The following is a 17,497-nucleotide window of genomic DNA, read 5'->3' on the forward strand; positions in this document are numbered from 1 at the left end:
GAGGAAGAATTAATCCTGGGGAGAGAGGGAGGAAATTATGATGGAAGATGCAGATGGAAGGAGCAGTGAGGGGACATGTTACACCAGAGGGAGGAGTGGCGCTGGAAATCTGCTCTCAGCATCAATTATTGGTTTAACATCCCATCCCCCTCCTCCAGCCATCATCCCTCCTCCAGCCATCCCTCCCCTTCTCCCTCTCTCCCCTCCCCTTCTGCCTCTCTCCCCCTCCCCTTCTCCATCCCTCCTCTCTCTCCCTCCCTCCTCTCTCTCCCTCCCTCCTCTCTCCTTCCTCTCGCGCAGTCAGCTGAGAGCTGCTCTGTTCATCTCCCTCTCTCCTCTCTCCTGTCTCCCCTCCCTCTCTCCTGCAGTCAGGTGATAGCAGCTCTCCCCTCCTCTGTCTCTTCTCTTGCTCTGGGATCAGGTTTTGCTGTTGGACCGGGTCAGGATGGCACCCAGCGGACTCAAGGCGGTGGTGGGAGAAAGTAAGATGGGGTGGGATGAGGAGGGGTGGGTGCCTTATTGTCTCTGATCTGCATATTTGTGTCACCCTGGAGCCTGGACCCCTCCTTGTGTCCTGCGGATCTCTGCATCCTGCACCATCTTTTCCTCCATCCATCCTTATCTCTATCCTCAGACCCCCTAATACTGTAACATCCTTATCTCTATCCCCAGACCCCCTAATACTGTAATGTCCTTATCTCTATCCCCAGACACCCTAATACTGTAATGTCCTAATCTCTATCCTCAGACCCCCTAATACTGTAATGTCCTTATCTCTACCCTCAGACCCCCTAATAATGTAACATCCTTATCTCTCTCCTCAGACCCCCCAATTCTGTAAAGTCCTTATCTCTATCCCCAGACCCCCTAATACTGTAACATCCTTATCTCTATCCCAAGACCCCCTAATACTGTAACGTCCTTATCTCTATCCCCAGACCCCCTAATACTGTAATGTCATTATCTCTATCCTCAGCCCCCCTAATACTGTAACGTCCTTATCTCTATCCTCAGACCCCTAATAGTGTAGCTTTCATCCATTCCTAACCCTTCTTACATTCATCTATCCATTAATATACAGTATTATCTACTGTATAGTTTGTCACCTCTGCAACCATCTGATTCCCCAAAACCAGACCCCCTAATACTGTAATGTCCCTATCTCTATCCTCAGACCCTCTAATACTGTAATGTCCACCAAAATCCCTCCTTACCTTCATCTGTCCATTAATATATTCTCACCCCTACAACCATCGGATTCCCCCAAACGAGACCCCCTAATACTGTAACGTCCTTCCTAGCCCCTCCTTCCATTCATTCATTCATCCATCCCATCTGACCCCTCCATCCATTGGATTCCCCCAAACGAGACCCCCTAATACTGCAATAACCACCTTGGATCTTACCCCTCCATCCATCCTTCCATCCCAACTCAATATCAACATTACTCAACATCCTGCCCCCATCCACCTGATACCCCATCTCACGGCAGCCTCACTGTTTAACCGTTTCACTGCCTCCCTTTAATCTGCTTAATACCAATCTCTCCATCCTAAATTTTACCCAGGCCCTGCATGATACCCCTCTCTAGATGTGTGATACCCCAGCCACCCCTCCTGCTTTCCATTCACACACTGTCCCCATATGTGCTCCTATCTCCGCTCCTCACTTTATACGCCTGACACCCCAACCTTATACCTCACACCCCGGATCCCAATCATTAGCACAGAGCATCCCCCCCATATGTATACTATATATATATATATATATATATATATATATATATATATATATATATATATATTGTATATATAAAATGCAAGTATCTCTAGCCCGTATTGTCTGATACAGGTGATATACTGTATACATGTTTAGATAGATGGATACATAATAGATACCCAGATACATGGATAGACAGATAGATATAGATAGATGGATGGATATATAGATAGATAGATACATAGATACATAGATAGATACATAGAAACATGGGTGGATAGATAGATGATTAGATAGATACATTGATAGGTGGATAGATTGATACGTGGATACATGGGTAGAGAGATGATAGATAGATAGATAGATGGATAGATAGATAATACATAGATTATATCTATAGGGATAGATGGATGGATATATAGATAGATAGATACATAGATAGATACATAGAAACATGGGTGGATAGATAGATGATTAGATAGATACATTGATAGGTGGATAGATTGATACGTGGATACATGGGTAGAGAGATGATAGATGGATGGATAGATAGAGCGGTGATAGATAGATAATACATAGATTATATCTATAGGGATAGATGGATGGATAGATGATAGATACATGGACAGATTGATGACAGGTGATGGGTAGATGATAGCAGAGATATGGAAGCTCTGTGTTATTGAGTGCAGCTGCAGGCTGACACACACACTGTGTGTACACAGACAATACATAGAGCCACACACACTGCAGAGCACAGATCCGGGCCTCCTACTGTCTGCATACAGGGGATGGGGGAGGGGTCTCTGCTCCATACAGTGCATCACTATACGCTGCCACTGCACCTATCTACTATATATATATATATATATATATATTTGGAATGAGACTTTGTCAATATGATGTGTGTGTGTATATATATATATATATATATATATATATATATATATATATATATATATATATATATATATATATATATATATATATATATATATATATATATATATATATATATATATATATATATATATATATATATATATAGCTTTTTTCGAGAAAAAAAAGGTGCATGACCTCTTATAGGAGGATGGGACCGGGGGGAAGTTATTCTTGGACATGTGCCGTAATATACACATTTATTCACATTTCAAAATCGTTTAGAATCTGTTACTAGTTTTGTAAATAATATTGATTACATTATAATTGTTTTATAAAACAGATACAATTATTTTTTTAGATGATCACAAAAGATTATATATATATATATATATATATATATATATATATATATATATATACATACACACACACACACACACACACACACACATACACATACACACACCTTTTTTTCAGGTGGAATGCTGTTCCTGCAGCTTTTTTTCATAAACCACATGGTGCATTTTAAAGTATTATTGTGATAATCTAATATATACATACACAGACACCTACATATATTTTATATATATATATATGGCTTTTTTTCAGGTGGAACGCAGCTCCTGAAGCTTTTTTTAAACATATATTAATGTGAATGTGTAGTATAATATGTGTGTGTGTGTGTTGCCTCGCATGGTCTGTAAAGTATATAGATGTAAAGTATATAATTAGAAGATGTAAGCAGCTGTTATTGTGATACATAATTTATAGGGAGCTGAGGGATGTGTTATACAGAGACAGAGAAATTAGGGATCTGCTATACAGAGAAAGAGCTGAGGGATATGTTATACAGAGAAAGAGCTGAGGGATATGTTATACAGAGAGAGAGCTGAGGGTTATATTATACAGAGAGAGAGAAATATGAGAAATCTGCTATACAGAGAGACAGAGATAAGGGATGTATTGTATTGTATGTCTTTATTTATATAGCGCCATTAATGTACAATGCGCTTCACAGTAGTAATACACGTGGTAATCAAATAAATAACAGATAATATAAATAAAAGGTCATGGGAATAAGTGCTTCAGACATAAAAGTAACATTAAGGAAGAGGAGTCCCTGCTCCGAGGAGCTTACAGTCTAATTGGTAGGTAGGGAGAACGTACAGAGACAGCAGGAGGGAGATCTGGTAAGTGCATCTGCAGGGGGCCAAGTTTTATGTATCATGTGTCCAGGATTATCCACAGTGCTATTCATATGCTTGTTTAAGCAAGTGTGTCTTAAAGGTGGATAGAGAGGGTGCTAGTCGGGTATTGAGGGGAAGGGCATTCCAGAGGTGTGGGGCAGTCAGTGAGAAAGGTTTAAGGCGGGAGAGGGCTTTAGATACAAAGGGGGTAGAAAGAAGATATCCTTGAGCAGAATGCAAGAGTCGGGATGGTGCATAGTGAGAACTTAGGGCTGAGATGTAAGGAGGGGCAGAAGAGTGTAAAGCTTTAAAAGTGAGGAGGAGAATTGAGTGCGAGATGCGTGATTTGATAGGAAGCCAGGAGAGGGATTTGATAGGAAGCCAGGAGAGGGATTTGAGCAGGGGCAGAGCAGAGACAGATTTAGGAAAGAGTAGAGTGATTCTGGCAGCAGCATTTAGGATAGATTGTAGGGGAGACAGGTGAAAGGCAGGAAGGCCGGACAGCAGGAGGTTACAGTAGTTGAGACAGGAGAGAATGAGAATGTGTTGTACAGAGTGAGCTAAGGGATCTGTTCTACAGAGAAATGAGGGATCTGTTAGAGAGCGCACAGAGGGATCTGTTTGAGAAAGAGATATACGAGGATCTGTTAGACAAAGGGCAGAAGGATCTGTCTGAGAAAGAGGTGAGGGATCTGTCAGAGAAAGAGACACGGGATCTGTTAGAGAGATTAGGGATCAGTTAGAGAAAGATACAGGGGATCTGATAAAGAGAAAAAGAGAGTTGAAGGATCTGTTCGAGAAAGAGACAGGATCTGTTAGATAAAGAGAGAGAGAGTAGAGGGATTTATTAGAGAACGAGAGCTGAGGGATCTGTTAGATAAAGAGGGAGATAAGGGATCTGTTAAAGAGAGAGTGCAGAGGGATCTGTTAGAGAAAAAGAGAACAGAGGGATCAGTTAGGGAAAAAGAGAGAAAGATAACAAGGGATCTGTTAGAGTGACGCGGCTGCCACGCGCCAAAATAAAAAATTGGAAATCTGCTTGGGAAAAGCTTGCGCGGTCGCCCTGCAGCGCTCGCACGCGCGCTAAGTATGTGCAGCTGCATTGGATTTAATTCATTTGTTCCGGCGGCGTGCGCTCGGCAGCCTGTGGTATAAGTATAGGTACTAAGGCCTTACACAGGGAGCTTTATATGGAGGGTAGGGGCAGTATGGAGTTATAGGGAGAGGTTATAGGAGCAGTTAGGGGAGGAGTTATAGGGAGCGGTTATAGGAGCAGTTAGGGGAGGAGTTATAGGAGCAGTAAAGAGACGAGTTATAGGGAGCGGTTATAGGAGCAGTAATGGGAGGAGTTATAGGGAGCGGTTATAGGAGCAGTAAGGGGAGGAGTTATAGGGAGCGGTTAGGGGAGGAGTTATAGGGAGAGGTTATAGGAGCCGTTAGGGGAGGAGTTTATTTGCACACTAAATCTATATTATAATTTGATGTATCAAAGTTTGCATTCAATTGAAGGTAAACAAAAAATAGAGAAACAAGGGGAGCGCAGATCAGCAAAAGACAACAACAGAATAAAGGTGGGAACAATACACTCTAGATAAAACTAAGAGTCAATAATAATAAAGTGGAATAAGTGAATTACTCCAAAATGGTGAAATGGAATAAATAAATGACTCCAAGTACTCACACGGGCCTGTGTGAGCAAATGCCTCTCGGGGTTAAACTCTGCAGAAAGTCCTTTCTTGGAGTCACACGCCTTCCCCTTAGTTGCTAGTGCGCACATTTGTTGCTCGCCTGCGTCCGATGACGTCACCACGTGCACTGCCTAACGCGTTTCCCTCCCACCTGGGAGCCTCGTCAGAGGCTGGTAACTACAGGAATATCAGGGGACTCTCTTAAATAGCATGCTCGGTTGGTATAGCAACCGTGGTGACGTCATCGGACGCAGGCGCGTGGTGACGCCATCGTTGGGGGAGTGCCAGACTCCGTGTGTTGACACTGTGGCAGTTTGCAGCATGCATGGTTGTATCAGGCTGAGAGAAAGCACCGCCGAGTGCTAGCTTACTATGAATTCCTACCACTGGCTTAGTTGTGTGCATTAAGTGAGACTGTATCACCATTTATTTGAGCAACAAATGACTTCCCAATGTTGGTAAAATTGGGGGTCACAGAAACGGAATCAATCCACTTACCTCTCACCATTTACTGTGCAGCGCATTGCACCATATCTCATGCACTGATTACTCCTACTAATATTATTGTGTAATTATTGTATTGCTATTAGTTAAGGGTACAATTATACAGTGATGTTGGAACTGTGTCATATAGATTGTGACGTTTATATATAGTGAGGGACATTAGATCTGAATCATCAGCAGTTTCATTAAGGTGTTTATGCACTAATTACATGGTCTATGGTGAGCTACTAGGTAAGCTGTATCTCTGACCCACCTCCCTTTACATAGCAATAAGTCATATATCAATTAGGACTACCAATGTGTTTAATTCCTTATGCATAGATAATTATTTTCCTGTGGTAGGGAGATATACAGACAAATGTCTGAAAATTGATGTCAGCATTACCACTTTAACTGCATCCAGAAATATACACCGATCCATCATTGGAGGATTATTATATCACAAATATCCTATGACTATATAATGATGGTTTTGGATTAACAACAGAGTCTCCAATTGGCACCCCCCATTGAATTATTTTTAATAACACGATACACACAGTTTAATTTTTTGACATTAGGTTTATTAATATAGATGTGTACCATTATTTTATTCAAGCAAAATAAATGTTAAGTTTTAATAGCCTAGGTGTGCACCGTGAATGTGCTCCTTGTTGGAGAAAGTCTTTACAATATGAAGCCTTCCTCCTTCTTTGTAAATGTAATATCTCTTTGCATTCACATTTCCATCCTCTGCATTAGAGGTGATCAGTTTATTCTAGAGAGCGCCAAACATTTGCTGTGTGCCTGTGATTGTGGGTGTGTGCCTGTGTAGGTGTGATTGTGTGTGTGCGTGTGATTGTGGGTATATCCCTGTGTGCGTTGATTGTGTGTGTGTGTGTGCGTGTGATTGGGGTATGTGCCTGTGTGCGCCTGTGCCTGAGATTGTGCGTGCCTGTGATTGTGCGTGTGTGCCTATGATTGTGGGTGTGTGCGCCTGTGATTGTGCGTGTGTGCCTATGATTGTGGGTGTGTGCGCCTGTGATTGTGCGTGTGTGCCTATGATTGTGGGTGTGTGCGCCTGCGATTGTGCGTGTGTGCCTGCGATTGTGCGATTGTGCGTGTGTGCCTGCGATTGTGCGTGTGTGCCTGCGATTGTGCCCTGTGATTGTGCGTGTGTGCCCTGTGATTGTGGGTGTGTGCGCCTGTGATTGTGGGTGTGTGCGCCTGTGATTGTGGGTGCGTGCCTGCGATTGTGCGTGCCTGTGATTGTGGGTGTGTGCCTGCGATTGTGCGTGCCTGTGATTGTGGGTGTGTGCCTCTGATTATGCGTGTGTGCCTGTGATTGTGGGTGTGTGCCTCTGATTGTGGGTGTGTGCCTGTGACTGTGGGTGTGTGCGCCTCTGATTGTGGGTGTGTGCCCTGTGATTGTGCGTGCGTGCCCTGTGATTGTGCGTGCGTGCCCTGTGATTGTGCGTGCGTGCCCTGTGATTGTGGGTGTGTGCCTCTGATTGTGGGTGTGTGCCTGTGATTGTGGGTGTGTGTGCCTCTGATTGTGTGTGTGTGCCCTGTGATTGTGCGTGCGTGCCCTGTGATTGTGCGTGCGTGCCCTGTGATTGTGCGTGCGTGCCCTGTGATTGTGCGTGCGTGGCCTGTGATTGTGCGTGCGTGCCCTGTGATTGTGCGTGTGTGCCCTGTGATTGTGGGTGCGTGCCTGTGATTGTGCGTGTGTGCCTGCGATTGTGGGTGTGTGCCTCTGATTGTGGGTGTGTGCCTGTGATTGTGGGTGTGTGCGCCTGATTGTGGGTGCGTGCGCCTGATTGTGGGTGCGTGCCCTGTGATTGTGCGTGCGTGCCCTGTGATTGTGCGTGTGTGCCCTGTGATTGTGGGTGCGTGCCTGTGATTGTGCGTGTGTGCCTGCGATTGTGGGTGTGTGCCTCTGATTGTGGGTGTGTGCCTGTGATTGTGGGTGTGTGCGCCTCTGATTGTGGGTGCGTGCCCTGTGATTGTGCGTGCGTGCCCTGTGATTGTGGGTGCGTGCCTGCGATTGTGCGTGCGTGCCTCTGATTGTGGGTGTGTGCCTGTGATTGTGGGTGTGTGTGCCTGTGATTATGCGTGTGTGCCTGCGATTGTGGGTGTGTGCCTGTGATTGTGGGTGTGTGTGCCTGTGATTGTGCGTGTGTGCCTGCGATTGTGGGTGTGTGCCTCTGATTGTGGGTGTGTGCGCCTCTGTGGGTGTGTGCGCCTCTGATTGTGGGTGTGTGCCCTGTGATTTTGCGTGCGTGCCCTGTGATTTTGCGTGCGTGCCCTGTGATTGTGCGTGCGTGCCCTGTGATTGTGGGTGCGTGCCTGTGATTGTGCGTGTGTGCCTGCGATTGTGGGTGTGTGCCTCTGATTGTGGGTGTGTGCCCTGTGATTGTGCGTGCGTGCCCTGTGATTGTGCGTGCGTGCCCTGTGATTGTGGGTGCGTGCCTGTGATTGTGCGTGCGTGCCCTGTGATTGTGCGTGTGTGCCCTGTGATTGTGCGTGCGTGCCTGCGATTGTGCGTGCGTGCCCTGTGATTGTGCGTGCGTGCCCTGTGATTGTGGGTGCGTGCCTGTGATTGTGCGTGCGTGCCCTGTGATTGTGCGTGTGTGCCCTGTGATTGTGCGTGCCTGTGATTGTGGGTGTGTGCCTCTGATTATGCGTGTGTGCCTGTGATTGTGCGTGCGTGCGTGCCTGTGATTGTGGGTGTGTGCCTCTGATTGTGGGTGTGTGCCTCTGATTATGCGTGTGTGCCTCTGATTGTGGGTGTGTGCCTGTGATTGTGCGTGTGTGCCTCTGATTGTGGGTGTGTGCCTCTGATTGTGGGTGTGTGCCTGCGATTGTGGGTGTGTGCCTGCGATTGTGGGTGTGTGCCTGTGATTATGCGTGTGTGCCTGCGGTTGTGGGTGGGTGCCTCTGATTGTGGGTGTGTGCCTGTGATTATGCGTGTGTGCCTGCGGTTGTGGGTGGGTGCCTCTGATTGTGGGTGTGTGCCTCTGATTATGCGTGTGTGCCTGTGATTGTGCGTGCGTGCCTGTGATTGTGGGTGTGTGCCTCTGATTGTCGGTGTGTGCCTCTGATTATGCGTGTGTGCCTCTGATTGTGCCTGCCTGTGATTGTGGGTGTGTGCCTCTGATTGTGGGTGTGTGCCTCTGATTGTGGGTGTGTGCCTGCGATTGTGGGTGTGTGCCTGCGATTGTGGGTGTGTGCCTCTGATTGTGGGTGTGTGCCTGCGATTGTGGGTGTGTGCCTGCGATTGTGGGTGTGTGCCTGTGATTATGCGTGTGTGCCTGCGGTTGTGGGTGTGTGCCTGCGGTTGTGGGTGTGTGCCTCTGATTATGTGTGTGTGCCTGCGTGCTCCCATCAGTGAGAAAATATAACACTGCAATGTGGATGTGTGTTGCCAATAGAGCAGGATTATGGGAGGAGAATTTGGAGGGCGGCTGGAACTTGGAACATGCGTGTGAAATTGTGATGCGTGTAACATGAGAAAACCTGGGGAAGAAACATTTCCATCCTGTGCCTTTTGGCATCAGTGTATCTAGGGAGGGGATATATGGGGTAATAGGAGGAGTTATAGGGAGCAGTTATATGGGGTAATAGGAGGAGTTATAGGGAGCGGTTATATGGGGTAATAGGAGGAGTTATAGGGAGCGGTTATATGGGATAATAGGAGGAGTTATAGGAAGAGGTTATATGGGGTAATAGGAGGAGTTATAGGGAGGGGTTATATGGGGTAATAGGAGAAGTTATAGGGAGCGGTTATATGGGGTAATAGGAGTTATAGGGAGCGGTTATATGGGGTAATAGGAGGAGTTATAGGGAAAGGTTATATGGGGTAATAGGAGGAGTTATAGGGAGCGGTTATATGGGGTAATAGGAGGAGTTATAGGGAGCGGTTATATGGGGTAATAGGATGGGTTATTGGGAGCGGTTATAGGGTAATAGGAGGAGTTATAGGGAGAGGTTAAATGAGGTAATAGGAGGGTGTTATAGAGAGAGGTTACATGGGGTAATAAGAGGCGTTATAGGGAGGGATTATATGGTGTAATAGGAGGTGTTATAGGGAACAGTTATATGGGGTAATAGGAGGAGTTATAGGGAGCGGTTATATGGGGTAATAGGAGGAGTTATAGGGAGCGGTTATATGGGGTAATAGGAGGAGTTATAGGGAGCGTTTATATGGGGTAATATGATGAGTTATTGGGAGGGTTATATGGGTAATAGGAGGGTGTTATAGAGAGAGGTTACATGGGGTAATAGGAGGCATTATAGGGAGGGATTATATGGTGTAATAGGAGGTGTTATAGGGAGCAGTTATATGGTGTAATAGGAGGTGTTATAGGGAGCAGTTATATGGGGTTATAGGAGGAGTTATATGGGGCAATAGGAGGAATTATATGGAGTAATTATAGGAGGTGGTATAGGGTTATATATTACTTTCACTGTCCCTCTTTTTCCCTGTCTTACTCATGCTCCCCCTATCTCACTGCTCCCTTCATTCTTATTCTGTCCGTCTCTCACCCCCTCTCCCTTCTCCCCCTTCTCTCTCTCTCCCCTCTCTCTCTGTCTCACTTTATTTTCTCTTCCTCTCTTTGATTCATTCTTCCCCTCTTCCCTTATCTTTTCCTCTCCCCTCTTTCTCTCTCTCCTCCCCCCTCCTCTCTCCCACTTTATTGTCTCTTCCTCTCTCCCCTTATCTTTTCCTATCCCCCTCTCTCTCTCCTCCCCCCTCCCCTTTCTCTCTCCTTCCCCCTCTCTCTCCTACCCCCTCTCCTATCACTCTCCTCCCCCCCTTCTCCCGTCTCTCTCCTTCCCCCTCACTCTCCTCTCCCTCCCCCCTCTCTTTCTCCTCCCCCTCTCGCACTTTATTTTCTCTTCCTCTGATTCATTCTTCCTCTCCCCCCTTATCTTTTCCTCTCTCCTTTCCTCGTTCTGCCTCCCCCCCCTCTCCCCTTAGTGACAGCTTGCAGACAGTTAATCAGCTTCTCTGCACAAAGGACACCTGTCCCTCCTGTCCCCAAAGCCCCCGCGTGACCGTGAACAGCATCAGCAACATGACCTCACTGCATCACATCCGTGTACATGGCACCAACATACACTGCAGTGCAGCACAACACAAGAACCGCATGCGGGGCAAGCTGGTCCTTCCTTGGATACTGATCCCAAGAACTTACAATTTATTACCCTCAGGGCTTTCGTGGTGGGAGACTTCTGTTATGAAGCAGGGTTTTTTTTATCCCCCACAGGCAGCCATCTTTAATAAGCCCGCGAGGGGGAAAAAAATGTTTTAATATCAATATTTAGGCAACAGTTCAATTCATTTGTAAAAAACAAACTGGTAAGCTCTTTGGTCGTCAGGTATTGGTCCAGGAAACGCGTCCCTCTTACACCTGGGTATTATCCGTGGCCTGATCTATCTCAGATTTGCTGTTGACGTAATTAAGACTTGTTTATCCTCGTAATTAATGGCTTGTGTTAATGAGCACAAGGTCCTTGTTTATATATATATATATAATATATATATATATATATATATATATATATATATATATAGTGATTGAGGTCATTGTTTTTTTATAGGCAGGCTTAAAGGGGCAGTCTGCTTAGCAAGTATGTACTGTAGATGTGTATATATGGATAGTGTGTGTGTCTGTGTGTGTATATATGTATAGCACTCTTTCTTTCAAAATCAAGTATTAATGTGTGTCTGTATGTATTATATATATATATATATGTGTGTGCATGTATATATATTCTGTATATATATATATATATATATATATATATATACAGGCATACCCCGCATTAACGTACGCAATGGGACCGGAGCATGTATGTAAAGTGAAAATGTACTTAAAGTGAAGCACTACCTTTTCCCACTTATCGATGCATGTACTGTACTGCAATCGTTATATACGTGCATAACTGATGTAAATAACGCATGTGTAACAGGCTCTATAGTCTCCCCGCTTGCGCACAGCTTCGGTACAGGTAGGGAGCCGGTATTGCTGTTCAGGACGTGCTGACAGGCGCATGCGTGAGCTGCTGTTTGCCTATTGAGCGAAATGTACTTACTCGCGAGTGTACTTAAAGTGAGTGTCCTTAAAGCGGGGTATGCCTGTATATATATATGTTTGTGTGTGTGTGTGTGTGTGTGTATATATATATACTGTATATATATATATATATATATATATATATATATATATATATATATATATATATATATTGTTGTGTTTATCAATGTGTGTGTGTGTGTGTGTGTGTGTGTATATATACTGTATATATATATATATATATATATATATATATATATATATATATATATATATTGTTGTGTTTATCAATGTGTGCGTGTGTGTGTGTGTGTGTGTGTATATATATATACTGTATATATATATATATATATATATATATATATATATATATATATATATATATATATATATTGTTGTGTTTATCAATGTGTGTGTGTGTGTATATACAGTGGTCGACAAATCACCAAAAAATCTACTCGCCACCTAGTACCACACGTGTGCTGCTTGGGCGTGTGTGTGTGTGTATGTGTGTGTGTGTAGGTCCCTTTCCCCGTGACTAAGGGAACTACGTGTGCTGAGTACCTGTTTAGCGTACAGGAGGCCTAATCCTCCTCCGCCACTGGGAGCCTGGGGTGATTGCGTTCTCTCTGGATACAGCGCCTCCACCTGGGAGGGATCCTAGCACAGCAGGATAGCCCCTCACAGGAACCAATACAATCAGTGAATAAAGATACACACACTGGTATAACTAGCTAATATTTACTGACACACATATAACTCTACAATACAATAATAGTACAAGGCCCCACAGTAGAATATCCACAACACAGTAACACCGCCCCGGGGGAACCCCCAAAGGACTGAGGGTGCCCTGGGCACCTAACCACCCCGGGGTCCACAGAGTCAGGCCCACCCAAAGTATGTGGAGTAGCGCTACCCCCTGTCGATGGCCGTTGGTGCACGTTGGGAACCATCCTGGTCTTAGGCCAGGGTAACTTGGACGGCGGATCTGCCAAACCGCAGCGTGGTTCCATGACACGGTCTACCGGATCCTCTCTCTCTCCACCCCAACGGCGTCCACCTCTGAGGGAGCTCCAGCTGGAGAGTGTCCCTTAATGTCTCTGATAATGTATGCCTGGGTCTGGTCCCAGACCGCACACACCGCGTGGCGTCCGTCACCGGTGCACTAACACTCTATCTCTAAGTGCTGAGGGGAGCGTCCCTTTATGGGGCCTTCCCTGGAGCAACCACTAGCTGAGGTGAGTCGGGGCCTAACTGGGACCTACAGTATGGGGAGATCTGGCCTAATCCAGAAGAGCACTGCTCCCTGGACACTACCTACTCTGCCGACATCCCTGCTCTGACTGGCGCGCGATCCTTAGCGCGCCAAATGTATCTCTCTGCCTCCCATGATTACCAGAGCCCTATTGGCTATACCTGCCCATGTGGTGAGCAGCCCCTGGGGCTGCTGGGACATGTAGTCCCGTGCAGATAGGGTTGCCAGGTGTCCGGTATTGAACCGAACTGTCCTGTATTTGAACACTCTGTCCAGTAAAAAAGTAATACTGGACATGTATGTGTCCGGTATTACCTGACCGGTTTGGGAGGCCGCGGGATTTCTCTGAGCAGGAAGAGAGCAGGGCTGTTGCTAGGGGGCTGGGCAGCTACGTCCACCTTGATTGGCTGCTGCTGAGTAATGCTGCCAAGCTGGAGGTGTCAGGGTGGGGCCAAGGAGAGAAGGTAACAGCATGGAGCAGAGGTGTGTGTGTTCCGAGCGTGGGTGTGTCTCGTGTGTGTGTGTGTAGCGCGTCACACCTTTCACGATTGTGTCCAGCATTATTGGAGAAGCCCCATGGCACCCCTACGTGCGGAGCCGCCTGTAATGGCTGCCGCACTTACTCTGCACTGTGCATGCGCGAGCACTCTATCTATCGTGCATGCACGAAGATTCAATATGGTGGCGCCCTGATTTGTCAACCACTGTATATATATATATATATATATATATATATATATATATATATATATATATATATAAAATATGTATGTATATACATACAGAGGCGGCACACTTTATTCTAACTTGGCTGGTGCCGCAAGCCGGGAGATTTCCCGGCTTGCTCGTTTTTTTCCCTCGGCGTGCCGCGCGTCATCAATGCGCGGTCACGCTTCATCGGGAGCGTGCGCGCATGGTGCGCGTGCCCAGGGCTCCCCGAGGGAGCCCTGGGTTGCTGTAGTGTGGGGGATGGCGGTGGGGGACCCGGCGGACCCGGAGAGGGGAGGAGGAAGCCCCGATCGGAGGACCGATCTTCCGAGGCTCCGGCGCGCGCCCGGTATCTGTCGCGGCCGAGACCGGGTAAGTGTTAGAATAAACTCGGCCGCGACAGTATATCTCAATGTAATGACAAGGTGCAGGATATGTAGGGGGCAGAGTGTGACCCTAATTGTGTGTTGTGTCCCCACCTTGCAGAAATCATGCACGATGTGATCCGGAAAGTGAAGAAGAAAGGGGAATGGAAGGTACACACACTAACTGTGTCACTTTGTGATGCGATTGGGTCCATTCTGTATGTACACCTTGCGTGTAACTTCACCTATATCACTCTGTTGTGTTACTTTGTCACTGTGTCATTTGGTGTCACTATGTTTATCTGGGTGTGTTCACCTGTGTGATGATGTGTGTGCCACTTTGTGTCAGCATAACGTAAGTTGTTATACTGTATGTGTCAGTCCAGAGTTGGTCTGTCACTGTGTATTGTTTTGTGTCACTATATTTGCAGTTACTGTGTTTAACTGTATCCCTCCATGTGACATTATCACAGTGTGTCACTTTGTTACAGCCTGTGTGTGTCATTTTGTCACTGTGTTTCAGTATCAATACAACGGTCAGTGTGTGACACCCTATCCCAGTGTGTTTAATGTGTCCCCCTGTGTGTAACACTCTGTCCTGTCACTCTGTCCCTGTGCGTGTGTGACACCCTGAACCTGTGTGTGACACCCTGTCCCTGTGTGTGAAGCCCTTTTCCCTGTGTGTGACGCCCTGTCCCTGTGTGTGTGTGTGTGACGCCCTGTCCCTGTGTGTGACGCCCTGTCCCTGTGTGTGACGCCCTGTCCCTGTGTGTGACGCCCTGTCCCTGTGTGTGACGCCCTGTCCCTGTGTGTGACGCCCTGTCCCTGTGTGTGACGCCCTGTCCCTGTGTGTGACGCCCTGTCCCTGTGTGTGACGCCCTGTCCCTGTGTGTGACGCCCTGTCCCTGTGTGCGACGCCCTGTCCCTGTGTGTGACCCCCTGTCCCTGTGTGTGACCCCCTGTCCCTGTGTGTGACGCCCTGTCCCTGTGTGTGACCCCGTCCCTGTGTGTGACCCCCTGTCCCTGTGTGTGACCCCCTGTCCCTGTGTGTGATCCCCTGTCCCTGTGTGTGACGCCCTGTCCCTGTGTGTGACGCCCTGTCCCTGTGTGTGTAACACCCTGTCCCTGTGTGTGACACTGTCCCTGTGTGTGTGTGTGTGACACACTGTCCCTGTTTGTGTGTGACACTTTCCCTGCGTGTGTGCGTGTGTGCGTGTGTGCGTGTGTGCGTGTGTGTGACACCCTGTCCCTGTGTGTGTGACACCCTGTCCCTGTTTGTGTGTGACACTGTCCCTGTTTGTGTGTGACACTGTCCCAGTGTGTGACACTGTCCCTATTCTGCAGCCACAAGGTTATATGCTGGATATAAGTTTGGACAGATAGCTGAACTCATCCCTCTTTAAAAGCACCACAAGTCCTTTAGTATTTTCTTAGCTTTATTGAAGGAGTCACAGAAATGAAAGGTACTTGCAGATGTGGTAGTGTGAGTAGAGAGGGCTTCTCTGAGTGGAGGTGCTTGTAGTAAAGAGAAGAAGGTCAAAACGAATAGCTTTGCAAAGGGTAGGAAGATAAGTGTACTCACTCAGCCTGCATGGCATGGAAAGGAAGTATGTCATAATTGTCACACAGGAATTGCCTGAGGACCGAACTAACTTGTCAGCAGACACAGGGGAGGTGGGATGACCCATTGTCAGCTAAGAGAATTGAGAGGTTGCTATAGCAACCAACACTGGCTAAGTGTAGAGTAACTAAATGTAACAGTTTCCACATACACTGGGAGTTACAGATGCAGGGAAAGCATACAACTAAAAATGTAGAGAACTGGCAGTCAGAGCTGCAAAGGGGGGACCGAAAAATATGTAATCCTGTTCCAGGACAATCCGTGTGTGTGTGTGTGTGTGTGTGTGTGTGTGTGTGTGTGTGTGTGTGTGTGTGTGTGTGTGTGACACCCTGTCCCTGTGTGTGACACTGTCCCAGTATGTATGTGTGTGTGTGTGTGTGTGTGTGTGTGTATGTGTGTGTGTGTGTGTGTGTGTGTGTGTGTGAGAGACACCCTGTCTGTGTGTGACACTGTCCGAGTGTGTGTGTGTGTGTGTGTGTGTGTGTGTGTGTGTGTGTGTGTGTGTGTGTGTGTGTGTGTGTGTGTGTGTGTGTGTGTGTGTGTGTGTGTGTGTGTGTGTGACATCCTGTCCCTGTGTGTGACACCCTGTCCCTGTGTGTGACACCCTGTCCCTGTGTGTGACACCCTGTCCCTGTGTGTGACACCCTGTCCCTGTGTGTGACACCCTGTCCCTGTGTGTGACACCCTGGCCCTGTGTGTGACACCCTGGCCCTGTGTGTGACACCCTGGCCCTGTGTGTGACACCCTGTCCCTGTGTGTGACACCCTGTCCCTGTGTGTGACACAATGTCCCTGTGTGTGACACAATGTCCCTGTGTGTGACACTGTCCCTGCAGGTGCTGGTGGTGGATCAGCTCAGTATGCGCATGTTGTCATCGTGCTGCAAGATGACAGATATCATGACAGAAGGGATCACAAGTAAGAGACAGGAGGGAGCGGCCTCTACACAAGGGGAGGGGCCTGCAGTGAAGGGGAGCGGTCAATGTAAATGGGAGGGGCCTGTGTAGAAAGGGAGGGGCTAATATAAGAGGGAGGGGCCTGCAGAGAAGAGGGGTGTCAACATAAAGGGGAGGGGACTGCAGAGAATGTGAGGGGTTAATATAAAGGGGGGTGCTATATAGAAGGGATGGGTTTAAAAGGATGGGTGGGTTTTGTCATGTTGTGTCATGTTGTGTGTCTCTGCAGTTGTCGAGGACATAAACAAACGGAGGGAGCCGATTCCCAGTCTGGAGGCCGTGTACCTGATCACACCCTCTGAGAAGGTAATGTAACACATCACACGCAGCGTGCAACACATCACATGCTTACATCACACGCAACATGCAACACATCACACGCAGCGTGCAACACATCGCATGCTTACATCACACGCAACATGCAACACATCACATGCTTACATCACACGCAACATGCAACACATCACATGCTTACATCACACGCAATATGGAATACATCACATGCTTACATCACACGCAACATGCAGCACATCACATGCTTACATCAT

At 47.0% G+C, this 17,497-nt stretch overlaps 1 protein-coding gene across 2 annotated transcripts in view; it reads left to right on the forward strand.

Moving 5' to 3' along the window:
• Positions 1-268: 268 nt before the first annotated feature.
• The window catches only part of LOC142472353 (syntaxin-binding protein 1), an 89,502-nt gene continuing 72,273 nt past the window's right edge, over positions 269-17,497 (forward strand). Inside the window, exons 1-4 of one of the 2 annotated variants that reach the window (XM_075579418.1) lie at positions 269-482; positions 14,495-14,544; positions 16,830-16,911; positions 17,179-17,255. In XM_075579418.1, the coding sequence (XP_075435533.1) occupies positions 446-482; positions 14,495-14,544; positions 16,830-16,911; positions 17,179-17,255 (246 nt within the window). In that variant the 5' untranslated portion in view covers positions 269-445. The remainder of the gene's footprint in view (positions 483-14,494; positions 14,545-16,829; positions 16,912-17,178; positions 17,256-17,497) is intronic. The other variant, XM_075579419.1, reaches the window with a different exon arrangement.

The sequence above is a fragment of the Ascaphus truei genome, chromosome 21 (genome assembly GCF_040206685.1).
Source record: "Ascaphus truei isolate aAscTru1 chromosome 21, aAscTru1.hap1, whole genome shotgun sequence".
Lineage (NCBI taxonomy): Eukaryota > Metazoa > Chordata > Amphibia > Anura > Ascaphidae > Ascaphus > Ascaphus truei.